The 19981-nt window shown below is 39.2% G+C and overlaps 1 protein-coding gene, 1 long non-coding RNA gene and 1 other non-coding gene across 3 annotated transcripts in view; all 3 read left to right on the forward strand.

Moving 5' to 3' along the window:
- Positions 1–19981, forward strand: part of LOC134796542 (uncharacterized) — a 341845-nt gene that overhangs the window by 219243 nt on the left and 102621 nt on the right. The gene's annotated exons all lie outside the window — the stretch shown is intronic.
- LOC134798671 (U6 spliceosomal RNA) lies at positions 1497–1600 on the forward strand. Its single transcript, XR_010145246.1, has one exon. It is a non-coding gene; the product is annotated as a U6 spliceosomal RNA (small nuclear RNA).
- Positions 13171–16886, forward strand: LOC134791144 (putative E3 ubiquitin-protein ligase UBR7). The gene is made up of 2 exons (XM_063762167.1): positions 13171–13427; positions 15210–16886. The coding sequence occupies exons 1-2, from the start codon at positions 13266–13268 to the stop codon at positions 16857–16859; spliced, it is 1812 nt and encodes a 603-aa protein (XP_063618237.1). The 5' UTR covers positions 13171–13265; the 3' UTR covers positions 16860–16886.

The following is a 19981-nucleotide window of genomic DNA, read 5'->3' on the forward strand; positions in this document are numbered from 1 at the left end:
AGTGCGCGCCTTCAACGCCTGGGTAATGCCCCTACTCACATACTCCTTTGGCATACTAAGGTGGACTCAGACCGAGCTGGACGCCCTGGATCGGAGGGTCCGATCACTGCTCACCGCACATCGCATGCTACACCCACGCTCGTCAGTTATGAGATTGTACATCCCACGGAAGTGTGGAGGCCGAGGCTTCCTAAACGCCAAGGATCTCCACAACCACGAGGTGTACAATCTCAGGAACTATTTCCTTAACAACGAGTGTGGGATGCATCGTGATGTGGTGGCAGTAGATAGGAACCTCACGCCGCTTTCCTTGGCAAACGAGAACTGGCGCAAACCTGTGGTACTAAGTACTGCGGATCGCAAGGCGGCATGGGAGAGTAAGGTGCTACACGGGCGGTTCTACAAGGCCCTCACGGGACCCGATGTGGACCTGCTCGCGTCGGTGAACTGGTTACGATTCGGGGACCTCTTCGGAGAAACCGAGGGTTTTGCCTGTGCAATTGCGGACGAAGTGATGATGACGAACAACTATCGGAAATATATCCTGAAGGACGGTACGGTCGACATCTGTCGGGCATGCCGCCGTCCCGGAGAGTCACTCAGGCATATCATTTCCGGTTGCTCTCATCTTGCTAACGGCGAGTACTTGCACAGACATAATCTCGTAGCCAGGATTATTCACCAGCAACTTGCTCTTCTATATGACCTTGTGGACCGCGAAGTACCGTACTACAAGTACTTACCTGCGCCTGTTCTCGAGAATGGTCGTGCCACGCTCTATTGGGATCGATCTATCATCACTGACAGGACTATTGTAGCCAATAAGCCTGATTTTGTGATAATAGATCGATCGCAACGTCGGGCCGTGCTCGTTGACATCACCATCCCCCATGATGAGAATCTCGTGAAGGCCGAGAAGGACAAGTCCAGTAAGTACCTAGACTTGGCTCACGAGATAACCGCCATGTGGGATGTTGATTCGACGATCATTGTCCCGATAGTCGTTTCAGTAAACGGTCTAATAGCGAAGAGTCTCGACCAACACCTTGAGAGACTCTCGCTAGGTGGTTGGATCAAGGGTCAGATGCAGAAGGCGGTGATCTTGGACACGGCGCGGATAGTCCGCCGGTTCCTCTCTCTGCAGCCCTGACCACCGGTAGCTTGGGCCTTGCCCCGCTGCTGGCGGCACGCTAGGTTAGGTTTTTTATAATGTGTTTATATTAATTTTTATTGTTTTGTAAGTGTTTTTATATTTTACTTTTATATTCATATTATAAAATAACCTAACTTAAGATGAGAAATAAATAAAGAAAAAAAATATATATAATATTTATTGCAAAATTTATTTTTTGGTAATAAAATGCTGATAAATAACGTGTACCCGCTTAGGAGTCGCCGAAGCCCCGCTTCGCGGGGCTTCTATTTCCGCTCTGAGGGTCACAAGGTAACGAACAAACCTACATCGCAAACATTGCATTTATTTTTGTGGAAAGTGAGGACTTCGGCAGTACGTAAACTTAAATCTGACTAGACATAGAGAGAGATTAGCATGGCTCTGCGCAAGAATGACATGCGAAATCGTGAAGTATTTCACTCTTTATCTACCAACTTATATCTCTCCAACTAGATCTTTGATTTAGAAAAAAAAAAGGTTAAAATGTAGGTACCTACCTACTTAAATAAATAACTTAGCAGGTACTTACAGCTTAAAAAGTTAAGGAAAGAACTCTTGCATGTAGTTGCTACATGTGCTTGTGTTATTTTGGACTTGAATAACTTGATTATTAATTCTATACGTAACTACATACAAGAGGGTCAATTCTTAAGCCTACCTACCTACCTATCTACATAAATAGTACACTTGTAAACGTATCAAATAAAATCGGAAGCCTGTGATTTGGAAGGGCATTAACGATACGGGAATCTTTAGATTGACTAATTGACGAAGACGCATGGTTTGGTTCATATTGTCAAATTATATTAGTTAACTGTAGAGTTAAAGTTTAGTTTTGGCAAATCTGCGCGTCACCGTGAATGACACTTTCTAATAGTGCCTGTTAAAGCCTGCTTAAAGCCTTTCACCTTGTCGAGCAAGGAACCCGCAACTAAGGGAATATTACCCACAGGGTATTTGATTTGAATGATATTCTTAAACCTACGTCTGTTATGGTTCCACCTGCGTGAGGTGTGCCTAAGAGAATATTTTATTTGTTCACAAGCTAACGTCATGTTATTTGTGATGAAACCAATATATTATGTACCTATCTAAGCCTGCGCAAGGCTGCCATGTTTCCACCTGCGTAAGGTGTGCCAAAGAATCTTTGATTCGTTCACAAACTGACGTCAAGCTATTGATGATGATATTATAACCTATGTAAGCCTGCGCAAGGCATGTCAGACATATTCACAGAAATATAAATGATATGGTAATAACACACGCGAGCGAGTAGGCCACCGTCAGAAAAATATTACAAAGATGAATTTGTAAATATCTCCTTTTAGAGAAAGTAAAAAGGGTTTAAAATAATGTTTAGGTAAAAATCAGTCGAAATAGGCAAGGCTTCGTTATTAGAGTTTTCATTTCTGTTTACCAAACTATTCTAAGGGTCCCGAACACCGTATTGGGTAAACCCAAAATTGGGCTAATTAACTGTGGTAAAAGTGAAAACTACTTCTTACTATTTACATAACATTTCTAAAATCATAAAAGGTTGTATGGGAATGTCAATTTAAAACCACAATAAAGTTTATTTTTAGAGTTTCACAAATTGTTAACACTGAAGGTCAATTATATCAATAACTGTTACAGTAATTTACGTATGCGCTTACGCTTTTGGGAACTACCGGGCAGGTCGCAAGGCGGGGGACAACTGGCGAGGCCCGCGCCTCGCGGCTTGCATCTCGAATGCGTCGTCAGCATTTCTAACTACCTACATATATGTGTCCCTACAGTAGCCCCCCCCAATTTTTGGGTTAAACAAAAATTCACCCTGTATGAATATCTTGGTATTGGATCACTGTCGATGTCGGACTTTAAACTTGTAACTTGCAACCGTCTGCTGACGTTGCGTCTCACGGGTCGACCGGGCGGCAATACCAAGAATTCATACCGATTGCTACACTGTTGATATTGTAAAATAATAATATGGTTACAATCAAACTGAATGAAATATTTATCTTCTGGAAATTAACATTTGTTTACCTAATTAAATTTACACATACAATTTTGACAAAAATTCGAAAGTTGTAGTTCTCTTTAACTAACACATTTTACACACAAGGGTATTTCACTTGCACAAGGAAAATCTTATGTTTGTAACACTTTTATCACACCGTAGTTGGTTGGACTGCTTGGGGTGGTAGGGTCTGAACCCGAACCACCGGAGTTGCCAAACTCGCTGCACCCATTTCCTTCCGTAACCAACGTCTTGTTTTCTTAACACAAAGTCGACGAATTGCAAAAAGGAGACTTATGGCTATCAAGCCAGCTACCACGATTAATATAACTGACAGGGTATTCAATCGTGTCTCTACCTGAGTAACGTTTGACACCACTTGGGCCTGAGCGATAACTTCGTTATTAGCAGGTTTACTTTGAGCATAGCCCATCTTGAAAATAATGATTGTAATAGGTGAATGTCTATCAAGAAATGAAATCAAATTAATACTACGACTTTTTATATTCCCGAAAAATCGTTAAATTGCAAATTAATTGACATAATTTTTCCTTGTGCAATGACTTACTAAACAAAAATATACCTAGGCATGTTGTTACACGTGCGCTTAAAATGACCTGATTGCATTTACGCAACATCGTTAAATCAACAATACAATTATTAGAAACAATTCACAAAATAAGTAAATTAAACATGAACATAACATTTGTTGCTAAGACATCTGTTATATTCATCTAAGCCTAACTAGTTGTAGTTACACGACCAGTATAACTTGACCTACGGGTATTCTACATCAAAACGAATAGGTCTACGAACGACTCGGCCACTTCTCGTCGTTCGAGGGATGGGCTGTACGTCCGTACTTTTAGGGTTCAAATTAGTCTGTCCGTCGGTAATGTCAGTAGAGTCGGTAGTCGGCTGATCCGACTCTATGTCACTAGCGTCATTCAATATGTACGCCGGTTTAAGACGATCTATGGAGATATTAACCACACGATCTGGAAGTTTAATTTTATAGACTTTGTCGAAACGCTTGAGAACTTTGAATGGACCGTCATACGGGGATTTTAAAGGACGTCTAACTGTGTCGTCTCGGACAAAAACTTGAGTACATGTTTTCAAATCGGGATGAACAAAAAATGATCTACGACTGCTGTGTGATTTTAAAGCGGGTTTAAACTTACCTATAGTTTTGCGAATCCGGTCGACGAGAGTATCGTCGTCACCTGTCTCTGTACCAGTACTATCATAAAAATCACCTGGTAAACGAAGCTTTCTCCCGAATGTCATCTCGGCGGCACTAACGCTATTGTCGCTTCTCAGCGCTGCACGAAGACCTAACATGACTGATGGTAACTGATCTATCCATGAGTTATCAACCAAACTAGCTTTTAATGACGTTTTTAATGATTTATTGAACTTTTCGACCATGCCATTACTCTGAGCGTGGTACGGTGTAGACCTTAGCTTTTTGACTCCTAGAATCTTAAGCAAGTTACTGAATAAACTACTTTCGAATTGTCTCCCTTGATCGCTGGTCAATTTTATTGGACACCCATAACGCGTTATCCAGCCATCATAAATGACTTTAGCTACGCTCTCTGCAGTAATATCTTTAAGAGGGAAAGCCTCCGGCCAACGTGTTTTCCTGTCTACAACTGCAACACAATACCTATATCCATCAGCTGTAGTGGGTAAAGGTCCTATAATATCCACATTGACATGCTCGAATCTCTCGACGGATGGGTACTCATTAAACTCTGACAAAGTGTGTCTAGTTACCTTAGCTCGTTGACATTGCAGACAGCATTTTGCCCATAGTCCTACATCACGATTCATTCCTGGCCAGAAAAATCTTCTAGCAATCATTTTTCTGGTAGTGCGGATCCCTGGATGACTTAAACCATCCACTGAATCAAAGGCTATCTTTCTAAAAGCGCTAGGCAAATAAGGTCTAATATTGCTAGTCGAAGTTTCGCAATAAATTGCCTTATTGCTTGTAGGCAAAAATACCTTTCTGAAATGCGATCTGTTGTTTTCGCTCGATGTTTCATTGGAAATATACTCGTCATGTTCTTGCGCGTCAGCAACTGCACCGTAGTCGAGAATCGTGGGACAGGAAACGGTTTCTATTCTCGATAAACAATCTGCAGGAATATTGTTCTTACCTTCTACGTATCGTATGTCGGTTGTGAATTCGCTGATAAATAACAACTGCCTGGTTCTACGAGGCGTTTCTTTGTTGTTATCTACATTTTTGAATGCGTAGATAAGAGGCTTGTGGTCTGTAAAAATGATTAAGGGTTGTCCTTCGAACATTTTCCTAAAATATCGAACTCCAAGATAAATACCTAAAAGTTCTCTGTCATAAGTGCTGTACTTCTGTTGAGCAGTGGTCAATTTCTTTGAAAAATAGCCTAAGGGTTTCCACGTACCTTTTACCTGTACCTGAAGAACTGCGCCAACCGCATAATCAGAAGCGTCTGACATGAGTGCCATGGTAGCATCGACGTGAGGATGAGACAAAGTAGCCGCGTTTTTTAAGCTTTGCTTACATTTCTCAAAAGCCTCCGTTGACTCTGCAGTCCACTGGATTTTTGTTTTGTCCCTTTTCTTGCTATTGTGCAGGTACTTATTAAGCTCTGCCTGGTAAGATGCTGCGTTCGGTAAGTGAGCACGATAGAAATTTACCATACCTAGGAAACGGCGTAAGTCTTGAATGGTCTCGGGTTTCGGGTAGTTCGTTATTGCTTGCACTTTCTCTGGTAACGGCCGAATGCCCTCTGTTGACACCTCGAAACCTAGAAAATCCAGCTTCGACTTACCAAAACAGCATTTTGACACATTGATGGTGATTCCAAACTGGCTCAGCCTCTCGAAAACGGCTTGCAAATGTCGCTCATGCTCCTGTTCTGTCTCGCTAGCTATGAGAACATCATCAATGTACACAAATATAAAGTCAAAATTTGGAAAAACTGTGGTATTCATGAACCTCTGGAAAGTCTGGGCTGCGTTTTTCAATCCAAAACTCATTTTCGGAAATTCAAATAAGCCAAAAGGGGTAATAATGGCGGTTTTTTCAATGTCCTCTTCAGCCACGGGAATAAAATGATAAGCTCTATTAATGTCTAACGTTGAAAATATTTTTTTGTTGTTCATAATGTATGTAAAATCCTGAATTCGCGGAATTGGATATCTGTCTGCCTTAGTAACTGCATTTAACCGTCTATAATCTCCGCATGGGCGAAGTTCGCCGTTCTTTTTTGGAACGACATGCAGCGGACTTGCCCAGGGACTCTTGGAAGGCCTACAGATGCCCATTTCTTGCATTATTCTAAATTCCTCTTTAACTTTTTTGTAACGATCTGGGGGAAGTGGTCTAGCTCTAGCAAATATCGGAGGTCCTTTGGTTTCAATATGATGCCTAACGTTGTGACTAGGTGGTTCTCTAAAATTTACAGGTTTCGTAATATCCGGATATTTACTTAGCAAGTCATGAAAAGGGTGATTTTCGTCAATAACTCTGATCGATGGATTAAAACAATGTTCAATAGCTCCAATTACACTCAAACAAGTTAAACTGTCTATTAATTTTTTGGATCTCAAATCTACAAGAAGGCCATAATGAACTAAAAAACCTGCACCTATAATTGGCTGTCTGACATCTGCAATAATAAATGTCCATTTATATGCTCTTCTTAAACCAAGGTTGAGTTCTAGAGTCTTTAAACCGTATGTTTTAATTTCGGAACCGTTTGCGGCGTATAATTTGCACACACTTTCACCAATAGAATATTTGTTTCTCACTGGTAAGACACTAACGTCGGCACCTGTGTCCACTAAGAAACGAAAACCACTGTTGGAGTCTGTCACGGATAGGCGGTGTGACGGTGGAGTTGTACAAGCTTCCGCCACCTCTTGTACTCCTACTCGTTTCCCGCAGGTTGACCCCTGGACCAGGCGCACGGTGGAACGCAACGCTGCGCCTTCTCTCGGTATCTAAAATGGTATGAACAAAGCCAGTCTGGGCTATCAGGCGTTCTTCTGGTGCTGCTCCTTCCGCGCGATCCAGAACGTTGTCGCATGCCACTCCTGGAAGCAGATCTTCCCCTCTGCCGGAACCGGCCACGGCCCGACCGTTTCGAGTGCTCTTCCAACCCGCAAATCCTGCCTTCGAGTCTCTCTAAGGCAGCTAGGACAGCTGCCATCTCCGGGGACTGCGTCACTCCGCCCCGCGAAGTCGACGCCTGCACCTCTGCTACGTGTGGAGTCGGCCTAACCGCCTCCAGCACTTTGTCCGCAATTGCAGCCAGGCTATCCAAGTTCTGGCTGTCGGCGACGGCGACTGCTGCTCGTGCCGCCTGAGGTAGATGGTTCTGCCACAATATGCATAGCGTTTGATCAGGCACTTTACCCCTAGCAAGGTCTCGCATTTTCCTGAGTAAGTGCGACGGCTTCTGCTCACCCAGCTCCATATCACTGAGGAGCTTCTGCAGTTGCGCCTTAGCAGAATCTTCATAAATCGCCAAAAGCTTTTCTTTGAGGGCTTCATACTTGCCAGTAACTGGTGGCTGTAGCAGAAGGTCGGTAATCTGCCCTATCGCACTTTTCGTGAGCTTCCCTAAAACTAGGTCATACCTCGCCTGATCCTTGAGATGTTGAGGGTTTAGTATAGCTTCAACTTGTATAAACCAGTGTCTAGGTTGATCAGCCCAAAACTCCGGCAACCTGGACGCCACTGTGACCGCTGCCAGGTCCAGCTGCGCGTCGGTCCTCTCGCTCGACGCTGCAGGCGGCGCGCCCGCCGGCGGCTGCTGCAACGGCTGCTGTGGCTGCTGCTCAGCGACGCCGGGTGCTCCGCCAGCACCGCTTGCCATTTTCGTAATGGCTTTGTTTCCCTGCCCCGGCTAGTTCCCGCAAAGTGAGTTGCCCCCGATACGCAGTTAAAAACAAATTCGATTTGATACACAGTCTTTAAAATTGTCTTTCACTTTTCACTGCACTGTAAGTTTATATTTATAGTCTTTGTGCGCCCCGTTGTCGGGGTAACCAATTTGTATGGGAATGTCAATTTAAAACCACTGAATACCACAATAAAGTTTATTTTTAGAGTTTCACAAATTGTTAACACTGAAGGTCAATTATATCAATAACTGTTACAGTAATTTACGTATGCGCTTACGCTTTTGGGAACTACCGGGCAGGTCGCAAGGCGGGGGACAACTGGCGAGGCCCGCGCCTCGCGGCTTGCATCTCGAATGCGTCGTCAGCATTTCTAACTACATATATGTGTCCCTACAAGGTAAAAAATAACCTATGATTCCAGGCCTATCTCGACTCATTTTTATTTTAAAGATGAAAAAATCTTTGCACCCTAATATATAAAATTGTGGTCTGGAGACGCTTAAGCCTCATAACTTGGGCGGCATAGATAATACTAAGAGATTTAGTCGCCTAATTTCGACTATAAACCCAGGCAGAATAATGATAATTAGAATAAGGAGTGGTCAGTCCTCCAAGGTTCAGATAATCTATGGACTCTAATTAAATCAGGCTCGGTAAGCTCACGACACGACAGAGCTTACGATTCCATTCTGAAATAAGCTATGTTTACAATATATATGACTCATAGTGTGAAACAAACAGCCTGCTCAAGGTGTACAAAAGGTCCGTTTAACGGCCCTATGAAATATCTAAAAACCTTTGAAGTCTAGGCCTGCTAAGGCAGACTAGAAATAAATACATATGATCCCAATGTAAGAGCAGCTCACAGTTGCATAAATTATATTTGCCTCGAGAGCACTAGTCTTTCAGTTAACATGTTTACGAGTACCTACCTATGTACACGATATGACCAAGGTTACCTACCTATTTACCTACCTGAATGAAGCGATGGATTCTAAAGTAGAATCCTGAGCGTAATGAGGGATTCAAGTGTTAACGCCCAAGACGAAATAATTTTGATACCGTGTGACACATACTGCTTTTCACATCAACTATGAGGAAAATAAAAAAAATCTTAGTGTTGACACAATCTGATGCTTAAACAGATTATTTAAGCTAAAAAAATAATGTGCAAAAAAATGTAAAAATAGTGTGCTAGAACAGAAAAGTGCTACTTTGATCCCTCCTAGCAGGGAGGAAAAGTGCCACTTTGATCCCTCCTAGCAGGGAAGAAAAACCTCTTTTCCGAATAGGTGGTGTGAAAAATATTGTGTGATGTGGAGTCTTGCAAGTTCGCGCTTCGCGTCTCCTTTGACGCGGGCCGAAATACCGACAAAAAACGGAGAACAAGGCGCGAAGGCGTGAACAATCTGCGAAATTGACGCCACACTCGCGTTCGTGGCCGGCGCATGAGTATGGAGGGCGCTTATGACCAGATAAAATACCAAAGTGATAAAATACTTCCATTTATGTATAGCCCACGTACACACCATCTGATTTGATCAGACAATTTATTTAATCAGATTGGCGAAAAATCTCTTTCTTGTCTCACTTCGGCGCACGTATCGATAGTGTATATGGGCCAGCGCCGGCCAGTCCAAGGGACGCAGCCATGCGGTAGAATGAGATAGCAATATCATTTGCTCCCTCTAACGCATAAATGCGACCCCCAGACTGGCCCACCCACGCTAGCCTATTGTTTACAGGGGCCTTTAGGCCCCGTTCGCACGGCAGCTTTTTCAACGCGCGTTAAAAAAGCGTTTGAATGACACAAATGGATAACCATGTATGTATTCACACGAAGGCGGTTTTTAAGCGCAGCGCTTTTTTATCGAGCACTGTTCGATTTTCGGCGTTGAGCGTTGGCGTCAAATTGAATAGAGCATACGGAACTCCGTGTATCTGTTCTCACAAGCGTTAAAAAAGCGCCGGCGCTGCTGTCAGTTGGCTGTCAAGTGTCAATTTTTGGTGTCAATCGTCAAGATTATTATTAGTTTCACCTTAAAAATGTCAACTTATGCTTACAAATTCCTGAAATATTCAAGCTATATTCAAATAATACGTCGTAATAGCAAATAAAGTATGGCTTTGCTGAGATGCGTACGTGGCAGTACGACTCACAAGTGATTTTTAAGCGTCCATATGAACACAAATATTGGAAACGGTAAAAAAGCGCCAACGTCGGGTTTTAACGCAACGCTTTTTAAGCTGTCGTGCGAATGGGGCATTACACTATACGGCATCTTTTCTCCCGTTTGGAAGGGCGTTCGTCGATTGTACGTATTGCAAGATTTGCAAGTCTTCCTATAGTCTTTCCTTCGCGCCTACATTTTTTAAATTAGCCATTTTTTTCTGCTGACGGAAATGGCTTCTCACTTTCTTCACACACTAATCTAAAGTAGCTAACACACTACCCATAAGTAAGAGGGAGAAAGAGATATCGCTTTCTCCCTCTTACTTATGGGTGCGTCCCACAATGACCTTGGTGCGGTGCGATAGTGTGTTAGCTACTTAATGATTAAAGTAGTAACAGACTATCGCACCGGACCGCGACCTTGGTGCGGTGCGGCGCATTTATCGATAGTGTGTAAGCTTCCATCGCACATAATTATTATTAATAGCGGTGCGGTGGGCATGCACGTCGCACCAACTGACAGGTAATAATAATACTGGTGCCCTCCGCACCAATTTCCCTAGTGTGTAAGCTGCATCGCACCGATTGACAGCCGTCATTTTCAAATTATGACAGTGGAATAATAATACTGGTGCGCTCCGCACCAATTTCCCTAGTGTGTAAGCTCCACAGAGTTGTCGATGCAGAGTCGAGTATTGAAAGTTTACACACGTGCTGAGGGGCTACCGCAAAAACCGAAATTCGCAAATTGCGGGGATTTTTCTCTGTCACTCTAATTACGCCGTCATTGGACTAAGAGAGAAAGATCCCCGCAATTTGCGAACTTCGATTTTCGCGGTTATAGCCCTGTACCTACACCACTATTTTATTCGTATAGTAACACAACACCATCTTTCCTCTCTGTCTGACCAAAAAAAAAACACCCAGCTTGTCGTCTTCAGGCTGACGCAACTAGTAAGGAACAAAAAAAGGTTTTGTATGGACTTTAGTAACCTAGCCATAGCCAAAAAAACAAAATAAAACGTCAGTGCTATTCATCTGTCATGTCAACTGTCAGCCACATTGCTTTGTTGCTTGTCATGGCGGTTCGTAGGTTTTACTTACGTATTTCTTGCAATTTCGTTTTTAAAAGCCTTTGTTATTTTCCAAAACAGTCAAATGTGATACGAACATACAGTGAGTCAATAGATTTTGTTTAAATGCCACCGAAAACAAAGTTGTTTCAGTGCGAAATATGTGGCAATTGATACGCTCGCGAAAATCGCAAAAAAGGAAGTTTATGGCGAAATTTCCATTAGATGAAGACCGGTAAGTATTGCTTTAGATACTTTTAGCCTTATTTTCGTGTAGCAGGCTATAAACACATCGAAAATTAGATATTTCATATCCACTTTCAGTGTGAACTAGGGATCTACTACAAGTATAAGATACGAAGTATCGATATCGACTGCAGCCTATTTTTTTGTAATGTAATGTTTTTTGTAAAAATAGTAAATAAAATAAAATATGTGAATTTCCTGGTAACTTGCATACAACATGACTATAATTATTTCTCCGAATATTTTTAGTGGAAAATTATCTATCATCTGTGCATTAATGGAATGGACATTATATTATATATTTTTGGAATCTAGTAATAGGGGATATTACTGCAATGTTCTGCCGCCAGAGTGCAGCACTACCGACTCTAGTAAATTCATAGACTAACTTATACATACTCTGCCTTAAACTGTTTTTTGACAAGTTTTCACAGACAATAAATTATGACATTGATGCATCAAGGCGGTTTGTAAAGTTGTATCCAGACGAGACAATTTTTCGCCAGTCTGATGAAATTCTTCGATCGAACAAGGGCGTGCGGACGCAAATACCAATTTGATTCCTCGATCATATCAGCAGGTGCGGACACAAATATGCCAATTTTCATAGTAGAATGCAAATTGTTGATTTAATTTGTGTACGCGTGGACGCTAGATGAGATTGACCAATTATTTTCCTGAACAAATCGACTGATTTCGTCAGTCCCGTCTGGATACCCTTTTAACCAGGGCCCGGTTAACGCGAAAATCGAAATTAAGTTATCTGCCTCTTTATCGCTCGAATATGCAAGAGTGATAAAGAGGTTGATCAGGATAAAGCAATTGTTAAGATCTTAGTACTATCTTATGATCCCCGAGAAAATGCATATAACGAAATTTCGATTTTCTTGTTTCGCGGTAGACCCCCAGATTGTGACAGATAGTGGTAGTGGCGCTACGGCTACGCAGAGTTTTGCGTAATATTCCTTATTATTTAAGATTTTAACTTAAAATATAATAAAATGTATGTGTGTCTGTTTTAATCATTAAATGTTTTCAGATGCAGGCATTGGGTCATATAAGTTGTAAAGGAAGACTTAATTTTATTATTCAAGAATATAATACATAGAAAAAAACATTTAATCAGGTGAACACACATTTTCCTCTGTTACCTGTGGACCGTCGAACCTTCGGGATGTATTTTAAATTAATTATATTAAATTATTAAAAAAAATCATTTTACATATTTTTATTTTAACAAATAAATATCGTGTTCACATTTAAGTCCAACCATGTATTAATCCACTCAAAGAACACTATATATAACATACGATTTAAATATGGACTCGATTCTAACCTGATTTCGAGTATGAAATTTGTTGACAGGGACCCATGTTTCAATCCTCCTCAATTTATCGATATCGATAAAATACGCAAGCGTGTAGCATACTACACTATTTAAGTCTGTTATGTTGGTACTATTGCTCTTTGACAGTTGTTTGTCATACATGTTGGTAATGATTGGATAACCAAACATACACACAGACTAATCAAATCGCTAGTATGGAAGTCCCGTCTCTTAAAACGTAGTGATTATATTCTCTTTGGTCGTCTTCGACTTGGCGTTGGCGCCCATTTGCAACCGGCTTTTCTACTTTAATTTTAATTTATCTCACTTAACTCAGTTCCGTTTTTCATATTAGACGTGCTACGATGTCTTCTAATGATACCAACGGTGAGGATACAGAAATGGCGGAATGCGAGGGCGAAAAAGTAGTAACAATGATCGACGTACTTCAAGAACAAGAGGAATTCGAAGAAGACGCAAATGCCGTTCTTGGAGCTTCAGACGACAAAAACTGTACATACAGTAAGGTAACTAAGCTGATCATTTTCTGGGCTTCAAGCAGATAAGGTACAAGCAATGGTTCATTGTAACGTTTGACGGCTCGAGATCCGTTACGACAAGAAAATGTCGGGTTAAATGGTTGTGAAAAGATGTCGTCTATAAAATTATGCTGGGCTCTAAGAACTAATGTACCTATTTTTGCTGAAAGCGGTACCATGATGAACGGATTCATATATTTAACAGCATAAACAGCTGTTATGAATATTTTCTAGTGAATCTAAGCCCGCAATCGTACTTGAATAGGCTTTAAATTTATTATAACTAGATTTGCTTTGTTGCCAGACGATGATCTCTAATAACTTTACATTCTAACTTAAACTTCAATCAATACTTCTTATGGCCAACAACTAGGTACTGCTACAAAATTGAAAAATTCTACCATTCCGACTGAGGAGATCAGCATGAAAGTAATTTAAGGGTATACGGAAACAATATGTCTAGTAACATTTTGATCTGACAATGCAGTGCTCATAACATGTCCACTGCGGTGAGTGGTTGAAAGATCTCAAGCAAAGTAATTATGAGTTAAATTAATTGCTGCAGTGGAAGTTCATGAAGACATGAACTATTACTTAGATTGTCTGTTACTGCAGTATTATACCTACATATATCTATAAACAAAACTTAATACTTACCTATAAAAACTTATTCACAAAAATACCTTAAATTATTACAATGTTACTAACTTTAAAAAAAGCAATATAATGTTACTTAATTGACTAGAGATAATATGTCCTTTGCATGTACCCTTCAATTGTACTAAATCTACTTATGACTTTAAATTATTCTAATGATGTTTCAAATTATAGTAACATTGTACCCTGTCTCTCAATTTTGTGTTTATTATATTTAGCAACAATGCTCATCATTTACTCTATCAGACACAAATCAAAACACTCACTATAGACAGGGGCGTATTTACCCTAGGGACAAGGGGGGCCATGGTCTGGAGCAACAAAATGGCGTTTTTTCTTTATATGAGATACATTATCATCACTTAATGGGGCGGCGAATCTAACTGGCCCGGGGCGCCAAATCTATATCATGTCATTGCCAAAAAATAGTTATCTACCACATTGTGTAATTTTTAAAATATCTTATTGCAAGTGTTACAAACATGCATACCTAATAATAAAGACTTACCAAATAGCACAATGAGTTACCATACTGTTGCGCTGTGCATAAGAGCAGTGACTCATTTTGAAATCTTTCAATTGTAGTACCTACAGGTACAAGGTAATACAATTGAATGACATTTCAAAATGAGTTACTGCCCTTATGCTTAGCGTGGCAGCATTGCATTGCGTGGTTATCTTCAATCAGTTTAGCTAGCCATTTTCACAATACTGTATACCTTGATTTTGATTATCTGAATGCTACAATCTACAGTTATAATAAAGTGATATTATGTATAAAAAAAGCATTAGTATTTTTCAAGGTGTTTTATATTTAAACATTAATATGTACATAAATTTAGTCCTGTTAATGTGTTGTTTTTGTTTGATTTTGTCCAAAAACTTAACTTTTCTATAACAGTTTTGGTCCCAATTAGTTGGGATAGTTAAGGTTTTTGTAATAAAAAAGTCATAATTAGTGATTAATATTATTGTCTTATATTTTAGTTTGTTACCTATCTATCTTATTGCACAAGTGTATGCATAAGATGTTGTATAACTGATGCTTACCTATCATTTGGTCAAAGTCAATTGGAATATGGAGCAAGAACTAATTTAATTTGTTCTTTTCAGGGATATATAAAACGCCAAGCTGTCTATGCATGCCTGACTTGCTGCAATGATGCCAAAAATGACCCAGACAAGCGTGCTGGTGTGTGTCTTGCCTGCAGTTTGACATGCCATGAGAACCATGACCTTGTAGAGCTCTATACCAAACGCAACTTCCGCTGTGACTGTGGGAATCCCAAATTTAACCACCCCTGCCAATATACTGAAAACAAGACATCTCTCAATGATGAAAATATTTACAACCAGAATTTTAGTGGTCTCTATTGCACCTGCCACCGGCCCTATCCAGATCCAGATGGAGTTGAAGAAGAGATGATTCAGTGCATAGTATGTGAAGACTGGCTTCATTCTTCACACTTAGAAGCTACTGTACCTTCCCCTGAGCTATATGCTGAAATGATTTGCAAAGCTTGCATGGATAATAATGAATTTCTCCATGATTATAGTAAATACGCTGTTAATGGTGATGTTGATGTAGTGAGTATCACTGAGTCCGATGAAGCCAAACGCTGCAATGGAGATACAAATGAAGTGAATGGAGTTAATGTTAAAACAGATAAAGTTGAAAGTGCTAATGATTCTGGCATATTGACAAAAGTTGATAATCCCACTGAAGTTAAAGATACTAGTCGTGATACTATTGACGAAAATAACTCAAAAGATCAAATGGATCCAAATCTGCCAGTCACTGAAAAATCTGATGATGAAAGTCCAACTACTGATAAAACTGATCAAGTTCAAGCTGAGCCTGTTAAAACATCTGTTGAAAATCCTACGGAGAATGACCCAGCTGATGATGCTGCAAACCCCATTGAAGAAAGCCAAACTAAAGACAATCAAGACGAGAAGCCATCTTCTGATGAAATTTCTGGTAATAAGTTAGGGGACAATGCAAACTGTGCTGTTAGTTCTGAAGACCAAGAAAACACAGATACAACTAATAATAAAGGTGATGGTACTACTGATGTCACTGAACAACAACAAGACCCTGCTAATACTTCTCAGGGGTCTAATGCAGGTGATGTCAATGGCGATCAAGCAACAGAAGTTAAAACTGAAGAAAAGCAAGAACTTGCTGACTCCAGTCAGGTGAGTGCTGATAATACAAATGCTGAAACTTTACAAGTAACCAATAACCTTTTAGGAGATGAAGAAACAAAGGAAAATAAGCGAAAATTATCTACAGAGGAATCTTCACTTGATGTTTCTGCCAAGAAACCAAAATTAAGAGAAAGTGATTGCATTAGACCAGAAGGTGAAAGGAAAATATTCAAAGGTGCTACATTTTGGCCAAGCCTTTTCCGACAAAAATTGTGCACTTGTAATGAATGCATTACCATGTACAAGGACTTGTCTGTTTTGTTCCTAATAGACCCTGAAGATACAGTTACAGCTTATGAATTATTAGGCAAGGAAAAAACTGATGGTGCTGCATCTACTCAATATGAGAAAGGCCTCGAAGCATTATCATCTCTAGGAAGAATTCAACAGATTAATGCTTTGACAGAGTATAACAAGATGAGAGATAAGTTACTTGATTTTCTCAAAAGCTTTAAAGATAGAAAGGAAGTTGTCAAGGAAGAAGATATAAAGGCCTTCTTTGCAGGTATGAAACCAAAAAGAGAGCCAGATGGTGTGTATTTCTGCAGATAATTTTTTATTCAAATGGTGACCATTTTATTATCCTTTATATTCTTATTGTAGTGATTGATGTCATTCCCACTAGTATTAAATAGGTATCTCTTATTTAAGGTTAACCATTGATTTTCTTATACTTTGAAGTAATAAAAGACTCGTAATTTTTAAAATAAATTGTTTTAATCTTGTCTTAGTAAAATTCTTTTAAAATACTGAACGATCCCCTTGTGGAAGTCGTGAACTACCCGAGTCTTCGCTTCGGGTGAGCGACGGTAAAATTCTTCATCTAACTCATCAGTTTTATTTTCCTTCTGACTGACATAGTACTTAGATTTAGGCGCATTACGTTTATTCTCACCAGTTACCACCAAGTTGTCATCAACGGTATGGATTTTTATGCCAACTATTTTAGTTTTACACTTGTACCAGTAATTTTTTAGGGTTCCGTACCCAAAGGGTAAAACGGGACCCTATTACTAAGTCTCCGCTGTCCGTCCGTCCGTCCGTCCGTCTATCACCAGGCTGTATCTCACGAACCGTGATAGCTAAACAGTTGAAATTTTCACAGATGATGTATTTCTGTTGCCGCTATAACAACAAATACTAAAAAGTACGGAACCGTCGGTGGGCGAGTCCGACTCGCACTTGTCCGGTTTTTTTTTATATTTTTCATGTTTTTATTAGTAGGTAGGTATTGAACTAGTAACTTCTGGAAACATGCCGCCTGTGCCCAGTTGTTACCAAAACCCACGAATGTGTGTCACGCGCCTAATTGAGCATATTTTTACGAGCGGTTAATAGTGAGAGTCAGGATCGCGGGTGTACCTAAATAAAAATAAACAAAAAGCATACCATATTTTAGTACCTAATTTGTACTATTTGGAACCTCCTTTAAAAAAATTAGTACCTCACGGTATTAAAAGTTATTACCAAAAAACATTACACCCGCCATTCTGACTGTCAGAATGGCGGGTGTAATGTTTTTTGGTAATAACTTAATACCGTGAGGTACTAATTTTTTTAAAGGAGGTTCCAAATAGTACAAATTAGGTACTAAAATATGGTATGCTTTTTGTTTATTTTTATCTAGGTACACCCGCCATCCTGACTCTCACGGTTAATAACCACCTCTATAACTGAGATATATCCTCTATTATCACCTCTATTAATGGGACCCTCTGTAAATGAGACAGAAATGTATTTGTACCTGGCTAACTGAGAGCCTGGGTAAGTGGAATACCTCTTTAAGTGAGACAAATCTGCTCATCCCTTGAAGTCTCACTTATATCCAGGTTTCACTGTAGTTGTAAATATAAAATACTGTAATTGACATGTAAAACTATGTTTTATACTTAAAGGAATAAATGAAAAAAAATTAAAAAAATGAAATGAAAAAAAAAACAAATATTTTAAGGCATATATTTTATCGGACGTCGTCGTCGTGGTCGTTAATCATATCGGTTTAATGTGTTCCCTTTGTTTCCCATAAACTTACTGTTTCGAATTTCGATAGTCAGAAAATGATATCCTCTAATATTCTAATATTTAGGAGCTATATTATTAAACATTATTACTTTCAATAATTATTTCATACAAAGGGACCCCCATTTTTAATGACTAAAGTGAATTACGTCTAAGAAACCAAATCAATAACATCCTTCATATAAAGAAAAAAGAAATCTGTTTCCTCAGGTAGGTTCGTTAGTTACCTTGTGTCCCTCAGAGCGGAAATCGCGGGGCTCCGTCGACTCGTTGGCGGGACGAAATGGCTTAATAAACTACATGAAAAATAAGAAATGGAGGGGAAATCAGTAAGCCAAATAAAAAATAATCCCCAGGGAGGTAGGCAAGCATGCAATTTGAATTGTTTAATTTTATAACTAATGACAATATGACTAATAAAAATTTTGATGGAAAACGTTATGGTCTAAAAAAATTGGAACTTAAAATTTAGGGAATGCAATAGAGCCCCTACTTATCATTATAACCTGCGATAAAAGACCTTACAACGATTATTAGTGTAGTAAATGAAGCAAGTTGTTGTATGGAGACCCATGCATTAATTTCTCAGTCGATGAAATTTAGCTTGGTTATTGTATAGTATGAGCCGAGACTAACATTATAAATATCCAAAAAAAAAACCACTCCTAAGTTAGGTAAAAACACAAATCTGATTATATATTGAACCGAGTAATTCCTCAGTCCAAAATTATTTTATAAAATAAGTTATTTGTATCAGTATGTGATACTAGAAAAAAATCTAAAAGTTTTGTCAAACATGAGAATATTTTTTTATGATACTTCCTTTTTTTGACGCTCATTTTCATCGGAAAATTGCTGTCATTTTTTTCTTCTTATATGATCTTAGAATATAATTTGGCGCAGTGGGTAAAAAAATCCAAAAAAAATGCGTATCGAAATGTATGTATTATAGAACTATTAAAAACTGAGAGTGGAAAATTTTTAGATTTTCATTTTGTAGGTATAAAACGGCAATAAAATGGCATTCCAGTGAAAAAATTAGACTGAGCAATTTTCCGGTCCAAGACACGCCAAAAAATTTTATTTTATTAATACTGGTATTTCTGCTGGGATATTTTTTTGATATTTCATATATTGTTGGAATACGTTACATGAATATGTCTGGTGAAGAAAGTTTGAACGGAGCATTTTTCCGTAAAAAGATATTAACGATTTAAGACTTTAGGTATTTACTTTAATTCTATTATTATTATTCTTTGGAAATTTATACAATACTTTTTATTTATTGATACTTTATCATACTGTAAAGTTTTTTCTGGCTGAGGAATTACTGCGGGGTCCACTACCTTTATTTACTACACTATATTGTAAGCAAGTTTATTGCCTTCAACATTATGTAATGGTATACCTTCTGGACTTTGAATATTATGAGTAACAAATTTTATGACTAACAATAATAATGACCTGCAAAAATCGGAACTGCAATTTATAATGTTAAAATTTATGACTATTGACTAATCAAAATTATGATGGAAAACGTTATGGACTGAAAAAATCGGAACAAAAAATTTATGGGAACCAATAGAGACCCATACTCCTCCTGTGCTGTTGAGTGATTTCGTATTTTGTGACCATGGCTATGAATTTGAACCCGC

Source organism: Cydia splendana, chromosome 1 (genome assembly GCF_910591565.1).
Source record: "Cydia splendana chromosome 1, ilCydSple1.2, whole genome shotgun sequence".
NCBI classification, from domain to species: Eukaryota; Metazoa; Arthropoda; class Insecta; order Lepidoptera; family Tortricidae; genus Cydia; species Cydia splendana.

Coding starts and splice junctions, on each gene's coding strand:
- LOC134791144 (XM_063762167.1), top strand. CDS start 13,266: ATGTCTTCTAATGATACCAACGGTGAGGATACAGAAATGGCGGAATGC. Junction 13,428..15,209: donor AAAACTGTACATACAGTAAG/GTAACTAAGCTG, acceptor TGTTCTTTTCAG/GGATATATAAAACGCCAAGC.